Source organism: Theropithecus gelada, chromosome 5 (genome assembly GCF_003255815.1).
Source record: "Theropithecus gelada isolate Dixy chromosome 5, Tgel_1.0, whole genome shotgun sequence".
In the NCBI taxonomy this organism is placed as follows: Eukaryota; Metazoa; Chordata; class Mammalia; order Primates; family Cercopithecidae; genus Theropithecus; species Theropithecus gelada.
In genome coordinates, this window is record NC_037672.1 from 181,011,724 (window position 1) to 181,036,206 (window position 24,483).

A 24,483-nucleotide genomic window follows, 5' to 3' on the forward strand; every position below is an offset into this window, starting at 1 on the left:
GCTAGAAAATATATATTTAAATATAAAATCTCCATGAGTTTTTACTGGTATTCTTTTACTTTTTTACTTAACCTCTTCTATTTTATAACTGCATGTCCCTTCTTTCACACTGAGAAGCCTGGTTCTCAGTGACATAGGAATGATACATGTATTAGTCCATTTCTCACGCTGCTGATAAAGACGTACCCAAGACTGGGTAATTTATAAAGCAGAAGAAGTGTAATGGACTTGCAGTTCCATGTAGCTGGGGAAGCCTCACAATCATGGCGGAAGGCAAAAGTCACGTCCTACATGGTGGCAAACAAGAAAGAATTGAGACCCAAGTGAAAGGAGTTTCCCCTTATAAAACCATCAGATCTCACAAACATGAGAACAGTATGGGGAAAACTGCCCCCATGATTCAATTATCTCCCACTGGGCCCCTCCCACAACACATGGAATTATGGGAGCTACAATTCAAGATGAAATGGGGGAGGACACAGCCAAACCATATTACTATAATTAGAATATTCTATATTAATTCATATGCTTTACTCTATATTACTTACACAATCATCTCAGAATAACAGTACAAATACTCCCACCACCAATGTGATTACTGAAAACAGTGTTTTTACTGCATATTTTTTCCCTATTTATCCTCCCCCCATTTTAAAACAGTTGTACTATGTCTACACTATCAAGACACAACCACTGCATGATGTATGCTCACCTCTCTTCCGTATTGACTGTACATTTACTGTTCATTACTAGAACTTATATCAATGTTTCTCTGGTCATTTTTATTGTCTGAATCTTGTTCTCTAGTAGATTCTTCAGAAAGAATCCATGAGGACAATATTTTCTAAATTCTTTGATGTTGATAACAGTTTGTACCTTTCGTTCTTGAGAAAATCCATTTTGCTGGACATAAGATTCTTGGCTCACATTTTCTTTCCGTTAGTATCTCAAACATGTTAGTCCATTTTCTTCTGCCATAAAGCATGTGTTTGAAAGACTTTTCATTGTAAATTGCTTCCTGTTTTTGCTTAGATGCCCAAAAAGAATTTTCCTTGTCTTAAATTCCAGTCTAGTTTGGTTTTGGTGTTTGTGGTTCTGGTTGATATTCACAGGTCTGTGGCGTATTCTTCCAGTGTGTAGTCTCAGGTTTTTTCTTTTTAATTTCAGGAAAGTTTTCTTGCTTTGTTGGGTTCCTAGCTCATTTTCTTGCACTAACAATATTTGAGGATTATCTGGATAGATGGAGAAAATAAAGCAGCCTGTGGTGCCAGTAAATTCACTGGATTGGAGCTGTCCACTCTAGTTAACAACCTTCATGATGCCCAAGACTGTATTGTCTTTCATGAACTTGTAAAAACTGACGTGAAGCCATCAGATAAAGATGTGCGTGAAGAAGACACAGAGAATAGAGAATTTGAATGCCCACACCTTCCAGCACCACAGATTAATGATTGCTCTCCCAAATACACCTGTTCCTGTTCCAGTGGGTACAATCTAAAGGAAAATGGCAGAGAGTGTCAAAGGATCACTGTGACCACTCTGGTATCAAAAGTCAGTGTTCCTTCAGAAGGGACTTCTCCGGTCTGGGTCATCCTTCCCCTTTTGCTGTAAGCAATGGCAGCAGTAGGTGGATACTTGAGTGGCAGAATTGGCAACACAAGAACATGAAAGGCATGATCTTTGACAATCCTGTGTACTTGAAGACCACAGAAGAGGACCTCTTAGTGGACATGGGTAGACATGGTGCTTCTAGTGGATGCACATGCCCAGCATTATTGGTCATAAGCACAGATGATGACTCAGCTTGACTTCTAAGACCAGTCTCAACTTTTGAGCTCCACATCAATAATTCCCTACTTTGGAAGGGTAACGAAGCCAGAAGATGAGGCCATTTCTTCCTCCAGCTTGGAGGAATCTCAAGATAGCTCTGTCGTGTATAAAGCTTGTATATTTGAGCTTTGCTGTGGTTTGAGTTTGTTCCCATCAAAACTCATGTTAAAATTTGGTCCCAGTGTAGCGGTGTTGGGAGGTGGGGCCTAGTGGGAGGTGTTTGGGTCATGGAGGTGCAATCCTCATGAGTGCTTTCAATTCCTTCCTTCCTCACAGACACTGACATGGTGCAGGCCTTATAGCTATTGGTAACTTGACCCCATCTACTTGTGTCTTGGGGTTTTTGGGGATACTTTGTCACTCAGTTTTGTTATAAATGTCTGTCTTGTTGATTTTGTTGTTTGATATTTTTAATGTGGGGACTCAGAGAGATAAAAAAAAAACAGTCTCTGCTGCCATTATTACCCTCCCAGAATCTCTTTCAACTTTATTTATTTTTATTAAAAATGAGCATAATGAGCCTGGGGTTCCCTCTCCACCAGGCACATCCCCAGCCTTACACAGCTCTCAGTTTATAGCAGGTTGCTCTTCCTCTGGTGCTCAGAGCTCTGTTTCCACAGATACTATCTCCGTGCCCACCCATAAGCCACCATTTCTTCTCCATATCCTTAAAGCAGACCCCAGCCATACTGAGCTACCCACGCACATTCTCCAGGGGATCTCCAAAGGTGCCAATTGTTATTTTTGTCAATGCTTTGATTATAAAATTGCACAGGTTTTGAGACACCTATTTTAACCTCATTTTTTTCCATAAACCCCATGATATTTAGTACACAGCTTTAGAGAAGGCGAAGTTTTTCAGTAAACGTGTCTCATGTTATTACAGGAACAGCTGCATGTATTCATGTACGACACATGTGAAAGAGCACTTGAAATCATTGAAGACAAATGTATAGAAAACTACATAAGTGAATAAAACAGGACAGTTGCTAACCCAGGAAAAAAACACATGGTACTGAGGAAAGAAATAATCATAGCAAAGTGAACAATGTTGACATAATCATAGTATTTGAAACACTGATTATCACTCTAAGTACAACTTGTGAAATAATCACAGTGAGAGGAAAAGATGAGTGCAGTGGGCACTAGGAGTCAGTAGATGCTGTCTAAAAATGTAAGAAATAACGTCATAAACATACTGATTGTGGACGAAACATGGAGATATATGCCAAAGGAAAACCAAAAACTGCTAAAAGATCAAACCCTGAGGACTTAAAGGAATGGAACATGGAGTTACTGTGTTGTTTTGTTTTGTTTTGAGACGAGGTCTTGCTCTGTCACCCAGGCTGGAGTGCAATGGTGAGATCTTGGCTCAGTGCAACCTCTGCCTCTCGGGTTCAGATGATTCTCTTGCCTCAGCCTCCCGAGTAGCTGAGGTTACAGGTGGGCACCACCATGCCCAGCTAGGTTTTTTGTGTGTATTTTTAGTAGAGACAGAGTTTCATCCTGTTCATCAGACTGGTCTCAAACTCCTGACCTCATATGATCAATGTGCCTCAGCCTTCCAAAGTGCTGGGATTACAGGCATGAGCCACTGCACCTGGCCTGATTTCTAAAATATGTACATGCACTATTTCCTTGTTAATAATTTGGGAGAAAAACATTTGAAAAGCCATGCTGAATACAAGGTTATGTACTTTTCAAGGTTCTTATATTAAGTGCCAAATTGTTCTCAGAAAGGATACATTAATTTAACATTGTTTGAGGTCATGTATCCCCTCTGATGTGTCATTCCATGTGGATGGAATTCCATCAGGGCAACACTCCTGACAGCTCCCTGCTACAATTTGAGAAGAACCTTTGCCAATTTCATAGACAAAATTAGCATCTTACTTATTTACAATTTTGATTACACTTGAAGTTATGTGATTTTAAAAATGCATGTAAACTGTATATAGTAATCTGTGTCCTTTACTCATTTATTTACTGAGGTATTAATGATTTTCTTTTTGATTCATACGAGTTTTTTTAAATATTAAGGAGGTTGAGCATGGTGACTCATGCCTGTAGTCTCAGCACTTTGGGAGGTTGAGGCAGGCAAATTGCTCAAGCCCAGGAGCTGGAGACCAGTCTGGGCAGTGCGGAGAAACCCTGTGTCTACAAAAAATACGAAAATTAGCTGGGTGTGGTAGCGTGAGTCTGTAGTCCCAGCTACCCAAGAGGTTGAAGCTCTGATGAGCTGTGATTGCACCACTGCACTCCAGCCTGAATGGCAGGGCAAGACCCTGTCTCAAAAAAAAAAAAAAAAAAAAAAAAGATTAAGGAAATTGACCATTTATTATATTCACTATAATTTTTTCTACTTTGTTCTTTTCTTGTTTAAGAATCAATTCAACTTAAATTTGCTTAATTTTTGACACACAAAAGTTCAGAACTTTTGTACTTCTTTCTGTGGTTGCTGTCATTGTTTCTCAAGATTTAAAAGTTCATCTTCCTCTCCCAGCACCCATACCGGCATCCAAAGGTTTGATGAATAACACTTTATTACCACACTTGACTTGGATAGCTGCCTTTTGCTGGGATAAGGACATTCTGTATCTGCAGGGGAGAAAACAGACAATACTTCCATCCACCATCGGGGACATGCTATGCGAATGAGCTCCAGAACCTCTAGAAGTGATTCAGAGAAGAGTGTCATTAACCCTGGCACCGGCTGTCCTGTGGCGCTGCTGGCCCTTCCCAGTCTTTGAGAATCCCAGCAGTGGCAGCTCTGTTATGTGTTATTGGTGCTGAGCCAACCCTGAGAGCTGCTTTCAGCGTGGCCTTTCCCTACAAAGTAAGGGGTCTCACCCTGTATGACATAAAAGCCCTTCATTAAGTATTTGCTGAGTACATTTTATTGACTCTAATAGCTCTCTCAACATTAAGTTGTCTGGTCCGTGCTGGACTTACTATGATCAGTGTTAATTTGATAGCTAGATTGAATTTTCTTAGGTCAAGTGGATGAATAAAATAGGTGAGACAGATTTCCCTAAAGACAAATAAAATCTCATCAGCCACAAAATTTTGTATCTTGTGGCTCAGAGGAAGGCCTGCTGCCTCTCTAACTACACTCTCCCAAGTATTTTGTTCTGGCTACAGCCATGCGCTGTTTCTTGTTTTGTAGATACTTCTGAGCAGGACTAGTTGCAAACGGTCCGCAGGACGGCTCCAAGTGAGTTGTGATTCGCTCCAAGGGGCGTTTTCCTCTTCAGTGTGGTTTGTTTCCAAGCAGAAGCCATTGTCTCGCCCTCTTGTTGTTACATTGGTATTAAAAGTACTAAAGAACTTGTAGCATACTGTATTCGATGTGTTTATGCAACACAGCAGTGCACAATTAATTTCCTAGTCTGCGCAAATTCTAGTACTAAAATTATGTAAGCATAAATGCTCCCTTTGGATTCTTAAAAGGGCCTAATACCTACTAATATTTTTCTACTTTTATTAAATTTTTTCCTGTTTTTCATTCCTGGTTGAACATTATAATCACCTGGGAATTTATTTTTAAATATCAGCTCTTGGCCCCCTCTAAGGCCTTTTGAATCAGAATCTGCAGGGTGGGGCCTGGACATCAGTACTTGTAGATAATGTTCTCCAGTAATTTTGGACAGTCAGTTCAAAAATTTTAATTCATTATGGCTATCATACAATACCCATAGAGAGAGAGCAGTCCTCCTTATGAGTATATAGAGGCTATCTGATGGGAGCTTTGGGGTCATCTGAAGATAACATGGGGGACCACCGGGGGACAGCTTGGTGGGGGATATGCTGAGGGTATGTCAGAAGCTGTTCGCAAAGCAAGCCTCCTGTTTCAACTTATTTGTCTCAGTTCATTTGTGCTGCTATGACAAAATTCCTTAGACTAGGTAATTGATAAATAAGAGAAATGTATTGCTCACAATTCCAGAGGCTGGAAAGTCCAAGACGGAGGCATTAGCAGAGTTAGTGTCTGCGGAGAGCCTGTTCCTCATAGATGGCGCCGCCTTTGTGTCCTCACATGGCAGAAGAGGGCGAGGGCACTTGCTCGAGGCTCTCTTACGATGCAGGTGGTGCCCTACATCACCCTCATGGTGCGGGGGGCCACCTCGTCATCATAAGGAGGAGGCCTCCTCGTCTCCTTCTCTCTGGACCTATGCCCCTGCCCTGTCTGCCACTTTTCCACCTCTATGGGAGCGCAGGAGGTGCTCAGAGCACCCCCTCCTTCAAAGACAGGTGGAGGCTCAGGTCCCTGTGCGTCTGCTGACATCACCCTGGGGCCAGACATTCTAACCAGCAGAATGTCAGAGGAGAGAGGAGAGGTGGAAACAAGGCTGTTTCCACTTTCCGATGCTGCTGACAGGTAATGAAAGGCAAATCCGACTCTGAAGGTGTGGGAAGGAAGGAGATGCTGAGTGGGATTCTTCCTCCTCCATAGGCTGTCTTGGGTGTTCAGGACTCAGCAACTTTCTGTTGTAAGGTATAGGAAAAATGACAGTACAAGAGTGTACCAGAGTTTTGTTGAAAAGTTGAATTAAGTGTGGTAAAGACAGAGCTCATTTGTCTTTTCTTCTTTCCCCATGGCTCCGCTCCCTTTAGTATATGCCTGAAGACGGAGGCTGCTGAAACATCAGAAAGAAACCCCTGCCCTCTGGATTTCATGTCACGCAGCCTGTCACTTCTCCAATCCTGCTACTCTCTGCAAAACATTTTCTGCATCCAGCTTCTCCAACCCATCCCTACTCTGAGGAGCGCTGTCCAAATTTAGGTGATCTTCTGACCAGAGCTTCCTAACCTTTTTTTGCTTTATTTACTTATTCAACCATTCATTCATTTATTCAACAGACAATTATTAACTATTTTGTGGCAGACTTTGTTGGGTGTTGAAGGAGACCCCTCCCCCCAAATGAAAAGATACTATCCCACCTTTGGTTTTGTTTACAGACTAGAGAAAACTTGAAGACAAATGGTTACAATATAGTGTGAGTTGTTTTGCAATAAGCAAGACAATGACAAGAACCGGAAAGCACACCAGCATTACAGAGCATCTAAGATCCGAAGGATAAATGATTGCTAGACAGAGTGGGCAGGACATCCGGACACAAGGCCAGCCCAAGAGAGTTGAGAATGGCACAGCCAGGGGCTCATTTATGAAACTTGTCAGGAAGCAAGGAGAGATGTAGGGGAAGCCAAGCCCCAGAAATAAGTTAGAGGCAGAATCTGGAATTTAAGTCTATAGGAATGAGAGAGATAAGGGTGGCTTTGAAGCAGGTGAGCAACCTGCTGTTGCTGAGAGACAATTCTACAGGCAAGACAAAGAGCTGACTGCAGCGGTACGTCCAAAGGCCAAGAGTGAGGTCCTGAAGGAGGCAGCAGGTGAGGAGACCGGCAGGAGCACAAGCCATTGAGCTTCCTGTCACCAGCCCCTCTGCATGAAAGCAGGTGCCTTCTTTCATTGCATTATTCCTGTTTGCCCTGAAATGCTCTCTATGCATTGCCTGTTGCAACAGGAACATTTCGTCCCATAGAAATGAAAATTCAATCTGCTCAAAAATGCAATAATGTGGTGTGGCATGGTGGCTCACACCCATAATCCCAGCACTTTGTGAGGCCGAGGCAGGTGGATGGCCTGATGTCAGGAGTTTGAGACTAGCCTAGCCAACATGGTGAAACCCTGTCTCTACTAAAATTACAAAAATTAGCCAGGCATGGTGGCGGCATGTAATCTCAGCTACTTGGGAGGCTGCGGCAAGAGAATCGCTTGAACCCAGGAGGCAGAGGCTGCAGTGAGTCAAGACTGCACCATAGTGCTACAGCCTGGGGAACAAGAGCAAAACTCCGCCTCAAAAAAAGACAAAAAACAAAAATGGAAGAATGCAATGACTATAGTGTAAGTTCTTTGAGGACAGTAACCATATTTTTCTCTTCTGTGTATCCCCAGAATACAGCACAGTACCTGATGTGAAGGAGGAATTCGACAGATTTTTGATGAGGCCAGGCACAGTGGGCTCACGCCTGTAATCCCAGCACTTAGGGAGGCTGAGGCGGGAGGATCCCCTGAGGCCAGAAGTTCAAGATCAGTCTGGGAAACATAGTGAGACCCCATCTTTACAAGAAATTTAACAATTAATTGGGCGTGGTGGTGCGCCGGTAGTCCCAGCTACTCAGAAGATTGAAGTGGGAGGATGGCCTTCTGAACCCAGGAGTCGGACGCTGCAGTGAGCTGTGGTCACACCCCTGCACTCCAGCCTCTGGACAAGTGGTAGTTTGTGGTAGTTTGCTATGGCAGCCATGGCTTACCAGCAACCACTAGAAACTAGTAAGGGACAAGGCGACAGAGTGAGACACTGACTCAAAAAAATCTTTGATGAGCTGGATTGATTCCTGAACAATTGGAAGTGTGTGTTAGCGTCCTATGGCTGTGATAACAAACTACCACAAGCTGGGTAGCTTTAAGCTACAGAAATCAAGGTGCCACAGGGTCACGAGTTGTCTGAAGGTTCGAGTGGAGACTCCCTCCTTGTCCCTTCCCAGTGTCTGGCAGTTGCTGGCAAGCTTCGACATTCCTCTGCTGGCAGCTGCACCGCTCCAGTCTCTGTCTGTCACTTCCCTGCCTTCTGCTCTGTGTCACTGAGTCCACATTTCCTTCTCCTTTAGGGATACCAGTCATTGGATGAAGTTCCACCCTGATCCACTGTGACCTCATCTTGATTGGATTACATCTGCACAAACCCTATTTCCCAATACACTCACATTCACAAGTACCTTACCAGGGGTAAGAATGGGAACACATCTTTTGGGAGGGGCACAGTTTAACCAACAGAGTGCTATGTGTGCTCTTCTTCTGTATCCACAAGTCTGAAGCTTCTTTGGAGGGACTCCCTCCACATGGGGCAGATAGTTCCAGGGGCAGTTCCGGAACTTCAAATAATTATATTACACAGTCAGCACACCCTTTTCTAAGGGCTACGTTCATGCATTCTTCCAGCGTTCAAGGGCCTACCGTGTGCTGATGCTGCTTCAGGATCTGGATGTGGAGAGATGAGTAAGCCGGACCTACTCTGATCAAATACAATTGTTTGTGTTTTAAACTTGCCAAGAGCATCATGGACTCTTCTGGCAATTATATGATTAAAACTTAGTTTTAAGAGGAAGGAAAGTAATCATTTTTCTTCTTGCCAAGATGTAAACGAAGATGCACGACTGGGAAAAAGTCTTCTTATAGGATCATGCCTTACGGACAAGGGCTTATGGCAAATCTGTGGAGCCCAGCTTGGAGTGCCCCGAATCTGAGCACACCAGGGTGACAAATACAGAAGCAAGGATGAGTGGTCTGAGGGAGGGGAGATGGAGGGGAGCTGCGGGATGGATTGCAGTGGTGCTGGGGGCCCCGACAGTGGATCAGGCCAGGAGTCCTCCTGAGCTGTCCTGGTGGCCGCTGGAACCACAAACATGATGGAGCTTCTCCTGGTCCAGTGAGCGCCCTGGGTGGAACAGGAAAGAACACACTGGAGCAGGCGTTCTGCATTCAGGGAACCGCCCCAGGACAGCTGTGTGTTTGGGCCTTCTTCCTCTTCGTGGCTTTCCCGGCATGGCCTCGGGCTGCCATCACACCCTTCTTCCCCTTGGGCCTCCTGGTCTGACACTCCATATGCCTCCCCGCCTGCCTCCTGCCTCTGATTTCAATCCTTGGGCTCTCAACAACTGGTCTCCCCTTTGTCAATATGGAGAATGTGTAACAAATGGCCTCTGTTGGCGGAGGTGGGATGGCTGATACCTGTGAATGGACCTCTGGACAGCTCCTCCTGCCCAGCTAAGGCTGCAGAGACCCAGACAGTGACAGCAAGCAAAGAAGCAGCGTTGTGGCCCGGGACTCTTGGAGTACTCACCAGCCATGAGGGACAAAGGCTGAGACGCAACATGAAACATGGACATAAATGTGGTTGTTTTGAATAACCCCCCGAATAACTGGGAGCGACACTACCTCTCTCCATAGTGTTTTACTTGGTGACACGCAGCGTATATATGAGAATGAAGGAAGGATCTTGAAGATCGTGGTTCCCACACAAATCACAAGCACCATTGCTCATGTATGGTTACAGTAAAAAGTCCTATGCAGTTTCTCAACTGCCACCCGCGCTCGTATGAGGACCATGAGCCATCATAACCTGCAGGTGGATCATGAGACATCATAAGCGGCTGTCAGCCTGGCTGCCGCCTGGTGTACCAGAGGCTGGTGTTTCCTACTCAAGGTCTGAACAGACTTCTGCCTTTAATCTTTCCTGGGCCAGGTTCTATTAATACATATCAAGCAACTATGAAAAAAATGACTCGATTATTTTCCCCAAGCAATCAAAAGTAGTTTCATATTATTTTATATTAGTGTGTGAGATTTACATTCATTTGTATACCATTTTTTAAAATCCTTAATTCTAAGACTTGGAAATGAACTAAATAAATCTATGTCCGGTGCATTTAAGTTCAGGATTCAGGGCAAAATAGTGCAAGCGGCCAACGTAAACTTGTCACCAAAGGCTGCAGAAGAATGCAGATATATGTGACATGTCTGAAAGCCCTCCACAAGATGTTTGACTCTACTAACCTTGAATTACTTTGGTGTGAGAAGCAGAGTTGCTCAGCCGATGCAGAAATAAAGCACTGCATTTGATCAATCAAATTCAGACCCTCAACTAGCCCACACGCCCAAGTGTAACCCTTGTCTTTGCAGAGCCTGGGTTGCGTCACCATGATGGCACTGTGGCCACATTGCAGTTCTCCAGGGCACGCCTGTGGTTCATCCATAAACTGTTATCAGTTTCCACACCCACCAGCCTCCCATTGCTGTGGAGCCTGGTTCAGACCTTGCCTTTGCTGGATCCTTCAACAGTAGGTCTCACAGTGACAGAAGCTGTTTCTGGGCCTTGCACCCTCTAGTCCTCTCAGCCAGGAATGTGCATGGAGGTCACATTCCCAGGGCCAAGGAGGCTCCATGTGAAGCGGGCAGGGGGTGGAGCCTCCACTTTTAGCACCCCTTTATTTTCAGGGACGTTTACTACAGTCCCACCTCTGGCCTTTCTCCACTCTTCACACCCTCGTCTCCCCAGTAGAGGAGAAGTGATTTACGTTACTGGGGAGCTTGTGAAGGGGTTCCTTCCCTGCTTCTCTCTGAAGGGCCAGCTGTGCACACAGAGCTCACAGTGTCCCCTGCTCCTCTGTTCTCTGAGTCTCACAGGTGCAGGGCCTTGGTGGGCAAGCCTGTGTAATTCAGAGGTGTGGTATTATAAACCACATTCTCCAGTATCCATCAGCTTTGTTTTAAGAAAGAGGATATTTTATTCTCCATCTGCCATACCCTGTGTCTACCTCAGTGAGTTTTCAAATTAGTGAGGGTGCAGGGGTGGCAATTATGAGGGTCCCTCAGACCCCAACATTCTAAAAAGAGAGAAAACAAGCTAGCTTTCTGCTTCCAAGGAAACTATGAGACAGAGAAGAAAAATAGAATTACTTGCATATTTAGCATGCAAAATCTTCATGCAAAATACAAGGAAATAGAAATAAAGATAACTGTGAGCCATAACATTGCCCAGTGCTAAAGGGAAACAAAAGTGAAGTAATTGAGGGAAAATGGGGCTAAATAAGAAGGTCAGAGTTTAGATTAAAATGTTGAAGCGGGGACTTTAAAAAGTGGAAGTGGGCCGGGTGTGGTGGCTCACACCTGTAATCCCAGAATTTCAGGAGGCCGAGGCAGGCGGATCACCTGAGGTCAGGAGTTCGAGACCAGACTGGCCAACTAACAGTACAAAAATTAGCCGGGTGGTGGCATGCTTCTGTAATCTCAACTACTCAGGAGGCTGAGGCAGGAGAATCACTGGAACCTGGGAGGCAGAAGTTGCAGAGAGCCGAGATGGTGCCGCTGCACTCCAGCCTGGGTATCAGAGCGAGACTTCATCTCAAAAAATAAAAAATAAAAAATAAGTGGAATGATAAGGTGGAAGTTCTAGTTGGGGTACTGGGGAGAAGGGGCTTGTGGGTCTGTTACTGGCTTCTAGGGTGAGGCCATAAGAGTGCTCTGGGAAAGCCTGGGTGAACTTGGGTGGTGAAGCTGGATAAAGACTGGACACGGGCTATCCCAGGGATGGTGGTGGAAATGGGGCCTCGACACAGGCTCAGCTGGAAGATGGTGCAGAATCCTAAGGTAGGGTCCTCCGCAGTGCTTCCGGGGTTGGGAGCTGTTTTCAAGAACATTAGGGCTCACTCTCTATAGAAGATATTTCTCCTTGAATTTATGGGGTACTCATTTTAGTGTTCCAAACATGTATTGTGTAACCAGAAATACAGAATTCAAATTTCTGAAGTGATTTGGATTTTTTTTTTTTTTAAATAAGTGTTTTGGTCAACAGAATAATTTAAACATTTCTCTAAAAAGCAGACATGCTTTGCAACAAGTATTGCCGGAACAACTGGATATCTGATGGAGAAGAATGAAGTCGTGTTCTTTCCTCACGTCTAACACAAAAATTAACTCAAAGTGGATCATAGACCTAAATGTAAGAGTTAAAACTTTAACACTCTTAGAAGAAATTAAAGGGGTAAATCTTCATAATCTGGGCTTAGGCAAAGCCTTCTTAGATATGACACAAAAAGCACAACTGACAAAAGAGAAAACTGATGTTGGATGTCATCAAAAGTTTAAACATTTTATGCTTCAAAGGACACCATCAAGAAAGTGAAAAGAAAGCTCACGGAATGGGAAAAATATTTGCAAACCATATATCTGATAAGGGACTGGTATCCAGAATGTATAAAGAATGCTTACAACTCAAAAGACAAATAATCCAATTAAAAAATGGGAAAGTTCAAAGAGCTGAAAGCAGAACTATCAGACTCAGCAATCCCATTACTGGGTATATAACCAGAATAAAATACATTGTTCCACCATAAAGACACATGCATGTAAATGTTCATTGCACCACTATTCACAATAGCAAAGATATGGAATCAACCTAAATGCCCATCAATGAGAGATTGGATAAAGAAAATGTGGTATGTATACACCACAGAATACTATGCAGCCATAAAAAAGAATGAGATCATGCATTTTGCAGGAGCATGGAAGAAGTTGGAGATTATTATTCTTAGCAAACTAACACAGGAACAGAAAACCAAATACTGCATGTTCTCACTTACAAGTGGGAGCTCAATGATGAGAACACATGGATACAAAGAGGGGAAAAAAAAGACACTGGGGCTGTTTGGAGGTTGGAGGGTGAGAGGAGGGAGAGGATCAAGAAAAACAACTAATGGGCACTGGGCTTAATACCTGGGTGATGAAAAAAGCTGTTCAAACCACCCCCCACCACCCCTGACACGAGTTTACCTATACAGCAAACAAAACAAACCAAAAAAACTGGGAAAGGATTTGAATAGACATTTCTTCAGCAAAGACAGACAAATGCCAATAAGCACATGACAGGATACTCAACATGACTCATTACTGAGGAACTGCAAACAAACCCACCATGAAATGCCACTTCACACTCTCTAGGATGGTTGTAATTAAGGACAGCTGGTACCAAATATTGGCAAGGATGTAGAGAAATTTGAACTCCCCTACACTGTTTGTGGGAATGCAAAATGGGGCAGCCAACTTGGAAAATAATCTGACAGTTCCTCAAAAGTTTAGCATAAAGTTACCATCTGACCCAGAAGTTCCACTCCTAGTGGCAGACCCAAGAGAAATGAAAACGGGTCCACAAAAATGTATTCTTGAATGAAACACATGATGGAAATCGAAAAAGTGGGAAAAACTAATGTCCATCAATAGGTAAATGAATAAATAAAATGAAGTATATCCATACAATGGAACAATTCTTTGTAAATGAAAGGAATGAAGTACTGACTCATGCTATAACCTTGAAACCATTATGCTAAGTGTAAGAAGCCATCTACAAAGGACAGCATATTGTGTTATTCTATATTGAAATGTCCAGAACAGGCAAATCTGTAGAGCCAGAAAGTAGTTTTGTAGTTGCCTTGGGTGGCAGTGGGAGGAAATGGGGAGTGACTGCTAGTGTACTAATGGGTTTGGAGTTTCTTTTTGGAGTGATAAAAATGTTCTAAAATTTGTGATGGTTGCACAACTCTGTGAATATACTAAAAGCTGTTGAATTGTACACTTCAAATAGATGAAGTGTATGGTGTGTGAATTCAACCTCAATATATTAAGTGCTATATTTTTAAAAAGTTAATATGCATAGTATATTTAAAATGTGATTCCCTCCCTCCCTCCCTCCCTTCCTTCCTTCCTTCCTTCCTTCCTTCCTTCCTTCCTTCCTTCCTTCCTTCCTGCCTCCTCCATGCTTAATTTATAAGCCTGAGATAGAATATGTTTACATCCATGAAATAAAGCATAATTATATTGTTAGTTGGGTAATAAGAAAATATAGCAAGCCAAAAGTGGAAAGTTCATTTAATTTGAGAAACTACAGACAGAGAGGATATCTGAGTTTTAGGCAAGTCTCCTTAATGATATTTATTCATTTTTTTATTCAACATATTTATGGGACATGTATTAAACATTTGAGGCACTGTACTAGGTGCTACTTTATGATTTCACAGGAACATATATTTTCCATAGCACACACCTGAGACCAAGTTTTAAATGTTTTATAACCAGTCTGTTGAGGCTACATCCTTCCTTTTTTCTAGCAAGTCATTTACAGTAGCTGACTTTGGTCTATCACAAATTGCTTACAAAGATAAAACCCACAATCACATTTGGAAATCTCTTGCTATTTACAGAAATGCGAAGCACCTTCTTAGAAAATTCATAAAATAGCTGTGAGTCTTGAACAATGTCTGAGTGTGTCTTGTAGCACCGTTAGGTACCTCAGAGCCACAGGGAGTGGGGTGTGGAGGAACCAAGTCTGCCTTTTATGGGTCCTCCCTCCACCACTGGGGCTGCAGATCTACTTTGGTTTAGGAGGGCTGAACACTTGACCCAACCGAGGTTAGTGGCTGGTGTCAGTCTCATGGCCCCTAGAGATATGGGCTGATTATGAAATAGCTCTCAGAAGAACTGGGTCTACAGGATCAAGTCAGAACCCACTTCTTCTCAGAGCAAACCCAAGCCTTGGGTCCACGTGACTTCAAAGTGCTATCTCAGGACCACCCCAGACCCTCTGAACCTGCATGTCTTGAGGTGGGTCAGATGAAGCTTAAAAGCCCAGGAAGTTTGCAAACTACTATCTTTGATGAACTCAGCTCTGAGGTGGACTTTCAAGGTCCCTTTGAAAGTAAAGGAAACTAGGATCTTATAATTGAGGACTGTTGGAGGCTAAAAGGAATCCCCTGGGCCTGATCTAGTTTATGCTTACTTCTTCACAACTTAATTGAATTGGATTCTGGAGATTAGGCATATGGACAGGAAGAGTGGCCACTCATCTCATCTTTATTATTATTATTTTGTCTTTTTTTTTTTTTTTAACTTTAAGTTCGGGGATACCTGTGTAGAACATGTAGGTTACATAGGTATATGTGTGCCATGGTGGTTTGCTGCACCTATCAATCCATCATCTAGCTTTTAAGCCCTGCGTGCATTAGGTGTTTGTCCTAATGCTCTCCCTCCCTCTGCCTCCTACCTACCAACAAGCCTCAGTGTGTGCTGTTCCCCTCCCTGTGTCCATGTATTCTCATTGTTCAACTCCCACTTATAAGTGAAAACATGCGGTGTTTGGTTTTCTGTTCCTGTGTTAGTTTTCTGAGAACAATGGCTTCTAGCTTCATCCATGTCCCTGCAAAGGACATGATCTCATTTTTTTAAATGGCTGCACAGTATTGCAGGGTATATATGTGCCACATCTTCTTTATCCAGTCTATCATTAATGGGCATTTGGGTTGGTTCCAAGTCTTCGCTATTGTAAATAGTGCTGCAGTAAACATACGTGCGCGTGTGTCTTTATAACAGAATGATTTATAATCATTTGGGTGTATACCCAGTAATGGGATGGCTGGGTTAAATGGTATTTGTGGTTCTAGATCCTTGAGGAATTGCCACATTGTCATCCACAATGGTTGAACTAATTTATAGTCCCACCAACAGTGTAAAAGCATTCCTATTTCTCCACAGCCTCGCCAGCATCTATTGTTTCCTGACTTTTTAATAATCATCCAAAAAGAGCCCGTATAGCCAAGACAATCCTAAGCAAAAAGAACAAAACTGGTGGTATCATGCTACCTGATTCAAAGTATACTACAAGGCTACAGCAACCAAAACAGCATGGTACTGGTACCAAAACAGATATATAGACCAATGGAACAGAACAGAGACGTCAGAAATAACACCACACATCTATAACCATCTGATCTTCAACAAACCTGACAAAAACATGCTATGGGGAAAGATTCCCTACTTAATAAATGATGCTGGGAAAACTGGCTAGCCATGTGCAGAAAACTGAAACTGGACCCCTTCCTTACACCTTATATAAAAATTAATTCAAGATGGATTAAAGACTTAAATGTAAAACCCAAAACCATAAAAACCCTAGAAGAAAACCTAGGCAATACCATTCAGAACATAGGCATGGGCAAAGACTTCATGACTAAAACACCAAAAGCAATTGCAACAAAAGCCAAAATTGACAAATGAGATCTAATTAAATTAAAGAGCTTCTGCACAGCAAAAGAAATTATCATAAGAGTGAAGAGGCAACCTACAAAATGGGAGAACATTTCTGCAATCTACCCATCTGACAAAAGTCCAATATCAGAATCTACAAGGAACATAAACAAATTTACAAGAAAAAAACAACCCCATCAAAAAGTGGGCAAAGGGTATGAACAGACACTTCTCAAAAGAAGACATTCATGTAGCCAACAAGCCTATGAAAAAAACTTCATTATCATTGATCATTAGAGAAATGCAAATCAAAACTGCAATGAGATATCATCTCATGCCAGTCAGAATGGCGATTATTAAAAAGTCATCTCATCTTTAATCTGAGGCTCATTCCTTTCATTTGTTCTCAGTAGACCAACCCAATTATCTTTGTCCTGGAATCAGCAGTGAAGTTGAAAAGTAATCCAGGAGAAAAAGTGTCTATATATATGCCTAGCAGATTTTACTCCTATGGAAAAAAACACATTTAGAGAAAGTGGAATTTTCCTAAGGAGAACAATGTAATTTTAAAACAAAAATAAAAGGGAACAAATTTTCACCAAATAATTAAGCCATCAAAAATGTATGCATTATTTAAGTAAAAAGTTTTCTTTTTTACCCTCAGTGTCTGAATTTTCTTTATTGTTTACCAGGATTCATGATTCCTTTTGTAACTTGTTCTCAGTCATTTATTCAGTTGAGTAATTACACTTTGTCAGACAAATATCTAAAATTTTATTATGTAACTTGCAGATTTTCAGGACAAGTGAAGGAGGAAAATGGCAGAAGAGCTCAGGAAAGACAAAAATGCAAGACTGTGTCTAAGTTTATGCCTCTCTTGAGTTTGATGATCCACTTTTAATTTAATCATCTGAGTATCTCTTGGGGTTTCTTCCTTCACAATGGAGGAAAGTGGGCTCCGCCGAATTCACTGGAACACCGTCCTTTGAGGAGAAAGAAACTCTGAACAATAGATGTCTTTTTCAACAACTACTGCCAATGTTTTGGAAGTTCTCGTTTGTTTTCAGCTAGATAACAAAGGCTGAAGAGTCGCCTTCTTTCCAGTTGATCCGATGGTTTACTGGTGCTTTTAAAACACATTACATAAATCCTTAGAAATCTTTTGTGAAGGTAAATTCAGTATTTTTAAGCAGTAATCCTTTGCTCTCATGATTCATGGCATGGAGACAGCACGCAGTCTTCCTGAATCAAGGTGAACGTTGATATTCAGTTTTCAAGGCAACACACCATATGAGGCCTCCATCGTCCTGAGGAGACCTGGCATATTGCCTTTTCCCAACAAAAAGTCTCATTTGCAGATGTACCTCAATTAGTGCAAACTTTTTTTTCTTTCTCTTTTTTTTGGGGGGTTGGGGGATGGGGTCTTGCTCTGTTGCCCAGGCTGGAGTGCAGTGGTGTGATCAAAGCTCACTGCAGCCTTGACCTCCTGGGCTCAAGTGATTCTCCTGCCTCCACCTCCCGGGTAGCTAAGACCACAGGTGTGTGCCACGATGCCTGGCTAATTTTTAAAAAATCTTTTATGTTTTGTAGAGATGGGGGTCGCCCTGTATTGCCCAGGCTAGTCTGGAACTCCTGGCCTCAAGGGTTCTTTCATCCCTCCTTGGCCTCTGAAAGTGTTGGAATTACAGGTGTGAGCCACCATGCCCAGCCCAAACTCATTTTTTAATGCAATAATAGTGTATGCAAGTATATATATATATATGTATATAGGTATGAATGACCATGTAAAAAGGCAGTTGTCTCTTGTGTTACAAGTTCTCCTAGAGCAAACACAGATGACTACGCTAAAAATATTTCAACTCAGGCTCCGTGGCTCTTCTCAAGGGTATCAAAAGAACTTAGATCTCAAAGGTGGTACTTTGGCCAAACTGTTTCCTAATCAAATGACCAGTTAATTGGTCAGTGACTGGGATTCTGCTCCATCGTGCTCTCTCCTTTCTCCACCAAGCACCATTTTCTTTGGAGTTCTATGCCACTCAAAGACTGTCATTAAGCAAGCCGTGCTGTAGGAGTACTGGTGCCCAGGACTGAGACTTAGTGCATCACCTCTCCAAGCAACCCACTGAGATCCTTGCTGATGCCTCCACATTCTCATCAGTGAGCCAGTGCTTTCCCAGCCTATACTACCATGTCAGGGATTGCTCTTGTCTGCACCCTGTATTGGGAGCCACAGAGTGGCAGTGTCTGAGGAAGCCTTTGCACAGGTGGATGGGCAGGGCAGGCAGCCAGACAGACCATTCATCCGTCCGTCAACAAGCAGGGCCTGCTATGTGCCAGGCTTCATGCCATGATGTACTATGTGTGATAAGTCTCACAGAAACCCATGTCCATCAGAAGCTTTTCTGCTCCCCAAGGCAAGGGAGAAATTTTTGTGCACTCAGACTTTGGGAGGGGACTCATGTCTTTCACCTTGTTCTGTGAGTTCTCCAATCCTTAGTGATTTCTTTATTTTTTGATTGATTGGTGATCCATGCTAAGTTACGTCTTTTCTGGAACTCAGTATAAGATGAAAAAATTCCATGAGCTGGGTCAGAAATAGACAGTAGCTTTTGCTTTCGTGTAGACCTCCTTCTATCAGGGATGGAAGGGACAGTACAGGATTGTGGCCACAGACACTGAGGATGGCTCCTGGGTGTGGACAGGGCACAGAGAAGGGCCTGGTCTGAGGGGTTCCTTTGTGCAAAGTGGGACAGAGAGGGGCCCAGAGCCGCATCTGTCTGCAATGTCCACTCCAAGTTTGGTTGCTGCAGGAGCAGGTCCCTGCTCAGAGAGTTCATCCTGAGTAATGTGAAAAGAAAGGAGAACATGACACATAACTGAACAAATGGAAAGCTAGGATTTTTCTACCTTCTGGAAAAACAAGGTTTGTATCTTTTTTTAACAAGTAGGAACTTTTATGTATAGAATTATCCAAGAATAATATATTTACAATGTGCATGGCCTTGATTGTGTTAATGAAGCTATTATTCACACATGAAATGAAAATCATCTGGCTTTGGAGGCCCACTTTGCTGATGGTGTTTTTTTTGGGACAAGCAATAGGATCAGTTATGCAAGCAGGAAGAGAACGATCAGGGCCAGGGCGCAGTGGCTGGGCTGGACAGGCGGGGCGGTGCCGGCGCGGCCCTTCAGCATGCACATCACCCTGGACCAGGACCCGTTGTTGGGCAGTGGGGTGATGCCCACCACGTTGCACATGACGTTGTAGACGTCCACCGATCTGATAGGAGCGGCTCTGAAGTTGGATTTGAAATCTGAAAGGGAAAGGCAAACAAACAAGTTGTCATGGCAGCTCTGGGGCAGAGGTGGGCTGAACGCAATAAAGAAGAATTACACTCAGGCTGCAGGTGGCATTCAGATTAGGGAATCAGCTCCATCAGTGGGATGTGGCCTAGAGAGTGTGAACATAGAAGGGTATCTGGAAGGCTGTAGGTTAGAAAGGGAAATAGCTTTCTATGGCTCATGGAGATGAATTTCTTTAAAAGACAAGCAGCAGAGCCAGGCTTGGGGGCTCACACCTGTAGTCTCAGCAAGTTGGGAGGGCGAGAAGGGAGGATTGCTTGAGCCAGGAGTTTGAGACCAGCCTGGGCAACAGAGCAAGACTCTATCTCTAAAACAATTTTTTTAAACCAGGCATGGTGGTGTGCTCCCAGCTACTTGGAAGGCTGAGGCAAGCAGATCACTTAAGCTGAAGAGTTCAAGGCTGCAGTGAGCCACGATGGTGCCACTGTACTCCAGCCTGGATGAGAGAGCGAGATCCTGTCTCAAAAAAAAAGGTAATCAGCAAACAGATTTTCTTTGTGCGTAACTGTGCTCTCTTTGTGACAACAGCACTTTCTTTGGGAGGCTGGGGGAGGCTGAAGGGCCATCTGATGCTTCTCCATGTCTGCAGAGCGCAGTAGAGCCTGTATGGCCACAGAGTGAGTGTCTTGCCCTTAACCAAATTAAATGCTATGTCATCTTCCAGAACATCTATCTAGCCAGGACCGACAGCCAGACTGCCAGTGTCTACTGCAGAGGCCACACGACAGCCAGAGTGCCAGTGTCTACTGCAGAGGCCGCACGACAGCCAGTGTGCCAGTGTCCACTGCAGAGACCGCACGACAGCCAGAGTGCCAGTGTCCACTGCAGAGACCACACGACAGCCAGAGTGCCAGTGTCCACTGCAGAGACCGCAGGATAGCCAGACTGCCAGTGTCTACTGCAGAGGCCACACGACAGCCAGACTGCCAGTGTCCACTGCAGAGACCGCAGGATAGCCAGAGTGCCAGTGTCTACTGCAGAGACCGCACGACAGCCAGAGTGCCAGTGTCCACTGCAGAGACCGCACGACAGCCAGAGTGCCAGTGTCCACTGCAGAGGCCACATGGTAACTCAAGAATGTTTTCTCACTTTGCTGCCCCGTCGAGGTCACAGGTCTTGATGGAATGTGAAACTGTGCAGTGTTCTCGGTGCTGGCTAGCTCAGCAGCCACGGCGATGGTTTCCTAAATACATTTGGAAGATGAGTGGAACACTCTTGGGGAGCTTTTTACCAACAGATAAAATAAATTAGCCATGTGGAAAATGAGCAAACTGGCATCTGAATCAGGGATCCATGTGCAGGCTCTCAGGGATCTAATGGAGATGACCACTGTGCCTCTGCCCAGAGTGACCCCAAGCTCAAGAGTCGGGTAAGAACAGACAGGTAAGGTGACCATGCCCAGCATGGTGAGCGAGGGGCGCCGAGGGTGACTCCGCAAGCCTTTGGAGGGATTTCAATCAAGGGATTTCTCCTCCTCTTCAGGGGGCAAATGAGAGGCAGAATTCAAAGCACTTGTCCATTTAAAGAGTGAATGTAAGATTTTAGTAATATACATAAGAAGCTTCACTTTTAGGACCCAAACCAGAGCTTCCAACAAAATACCCAATGCTGCATTAAGGTTGAATTGAGGGAGGAGATTTGATCCATTGATAAAGGCCTGTGCCTGTGCTTTTTAGTTCCCCTACAACTTTTGAAGGAAATGAGTTGTTTGGGGGCTGTAAAGCCAAGTTTTTTAAGATATTAGAAAATAATCTTTATAACTGCTTCGCTAAATAATCATAAATACTTCCGTTAAAAAGCAAACAAACAGCAACACACGGCAATCTATTCCAGAGGTATCAGCGCCAAATTCTGCTCCTCTATTTATCCTGGAATTATACATTGGAAAAAAGGTAAATATAGACACTTCTGCCACATAGTATGTTAGATCCAGGGCAACTGCCCAAGTAGCACGTGTTGCTCCCTTTGGAGAATTAAAGTTGAATGCAATATAAAGCGGTGTGTGGGCTCCACCACCAGCCTGCCCCCAGCATGCACTAGCTGAGTGACCTCAGGAAATAGGCATAGGAAGTCGTCATTCCTGGCACGTTGTGTATACTCAGTAAATGGTCACTGCTATTATTAATAAATATGTATGACAAGGGCAAATTGTGGTTTGAATATATTCACTTTGTAAATTATTTGGAGGGTTCACTTTTCTTCAGGGGCATGGAGGATAAGGGTCAGCTTCTCCTCAAAGTAAAAATTGGTTTTAAAAAATGTAAAACCTGGTTAGCCACGGTGGCTCACGCCTATAATCCCAGCACTTTGGGAGGCCAAGGTGGGCAGATCACCTGAAGTCAGGAGTTCAAGACCAGCCTGGCCAACATGGTGAGACCCCGTCTCTACAAAATTTACAAAAATTAGCCGGGTGTGGTGGCAGGCGCCTGTAATCTCAGCTACTCAGGAGGCTGAAGGAGGAGAATTGCTTGAATTGGGGAGGCGGAGGTTGCAGTGAGCCAAGATTGTGCCATTGCACTCCAGCCTGGGCGACAGAGCGAGACTCTGTCTCAAAATAATTAATAACAATAATAATAATAATAATAACAACGTAAAACCTGCCCAGAGAGGAGAAAGGAAGGGCTGCCCCAATATCCCAGCCCCTCTCAGTATCGAGGCAAATCAGACAATCAGAAGAGGATAGTAGTTACACTTCCCATCCGAGGAATCAACTGCAGCATGAGAAACCAGTGGAACGGTTGTTCCAGCGACATGGAAGCAACTCTTCTATCTCCTTCTTCTCATGTGACCTGGATGTGCTAATCCTACTGCCACATGGGGCCATGCCTGGCTGTGTGTGGGTGGGAGGGCATATGAGGCAGTGGACCATAATAAGCCCAGGTGCCCCCCAGCCTTTCAAATATCCACTTCTGGATGGGCACTATGGCTCACACCTGTAATCCCAGCACTTTGGGAGGCTGAGGCAGGAGGATGGCTTGAGGCTGAGGAGTGCAAGATCAGCCTGGGCAATATAGCAAGACCTCAACTCTGCAAAAATAAAAAAATTAGCTAGGTGCGGTGGTGTGTGCCTGTAGTCCCAACTACTCAGGAGGCTGAGGCAGGAGGATCTCTTGAACCCAGGAGATAGAGGCTACAAGTGAGTCATCACGTCACTGCACTCCAGCCTTGATGACAGAGAGAGACCGTCTCTAAAAAACAAAACAAAACAAAAATCCTCTTCTTTAACACTTCACAGGAAAAACTGAGATCAAATTCTTCTGACAAAAGTATTAGAAAATGTTATCTTTTTATACTGAAAATATGAAATCAAATTCTGTGCATTTAAGCAGAGAAGAGAATTGGGATTTCTTTCCCATCCCATCTAGTTCATGGCCTCCTGTTCTGCAGGGTTAGTGCTTTGGGCTCAGTGCAGAAACGATCCAGGCTGAAATGAGAAAGCTTTTAGAAAATTCCTGAATAGCAAAACAACGCCTGATCCAACTGAGGACTCAGACAGGCTCTACTGGCTCAAGATGGCACTTCAGACATGGACTGAGAGTCCAAGTTATCCTCGCGCGTTTACATTTTCTTGGTTATTAGAGAAGATGTGTCTCGTACAGAGAGGAGGTTCTGCAGGCTTACACTGTGCCTGGCCACCGGGGGCTGCTTTCCCAGTGAGGCTTGCTAGCTCTCAGGCAGCTCACCGACTCACACTCCTGCTGTCTTATCTCGAACGTGGAGTTCTCCAGGGCAAGATTAGACCGTTCAAATTAGAAACTGGGATTAACGAGAGAAAAGCTCTCCTGCAGAATTACTTCCCTTTCTCTTTGCTGGACCAGACTCATTGACTTCTAAGGCAGCATCTGGGCAGCTGCAGTGATGCTCAGCTTTCTCCCTAAGCAAGAAGCACATACGGTTAATCAGGAGGGATGCACCTTTATCTCAAAGTGCAGCTAGATAGCTATTAAAGGCCTTGCTCTTAAATTTTCTTCTCAGTAAACAGCCAGTGTGTAAAGCTGTTTAATTTTTCATGAGAACTGGAGCCAGAACGTGATGGTTTGCGGGAGGCTCTCGATGCTGTATCTGCCTGGAAACATTTTGCAATTAGCCCAGTCCATTTTCATCAGGGGTCATCTATCTGTCTGTAAAAGACTGGGAGCTTTTAGTCTTAAAGGAGCCTATGACGGAGGCCTCTGTTAATGGACAGAATCTCTTCACTGAATTTTAACTTTAAGCTAATGCAGCTTTGGGTACCTTGTTTAAAATTTGGGGTTTGGGGCTAGATTTGGTTCTGCTTTAAAATATTCCTGAGACTCGGCTGGGCACAGTGGCTCACGTCTGTAATTCCAGCACTTTGGGAGGCTGAGACAGATGGATCACCTGAGGTCAGGAGTTTGAGACCAGCCTGGCCAACATGGTGAAACCCCATCTTCCTACTGAAAATACAAAAATTAGCCAGGCATGGTGGCGGGCTCCTAGTCCCAGCTACTAAAGTGGCTGAGGCAAGAGAATTGCTTGATCCCAGGAGGTGGAAGTTGCAGTGAGCTGAGATCGCACCACTGCACTCCAGCCTGGGTGACAAGAAACTGTCTGAAACACACACACACACACAAGAACACACATACACACACACACACATATATTCCTGAGACTCTCATTTGTATATAGTCCTTCCC

The 24,483-nt window shown here is 43.9% G+C and overlaps 1 protein-coding gene across 1 annotated transcript in view; it reads right to left on the bottom strand.

Moving 5' to 3' along the window:
- Positions 1–17,090: 17,090 nt before the first annotated feature.
- Positions 17,091–24,483, bottom strand: part of ENPP6 (ectonucleotide pyrophosphatase/phosphodiesterase 6) — a 120,399-nt gene continuing 113,006 nt past the window's right edge. The window contains exon 8 of the mRNA XM_025385736.1: positions 17,091–19,779. Coding sequence (XP_025241521.1) covers positions 19,574–19,779 — 206 coding nt within the window. The 3' untranslated portion in view covers positions 17,091–19,573. The remainder of the gene's footprint in view (positions 19,780–24,483) is intronic.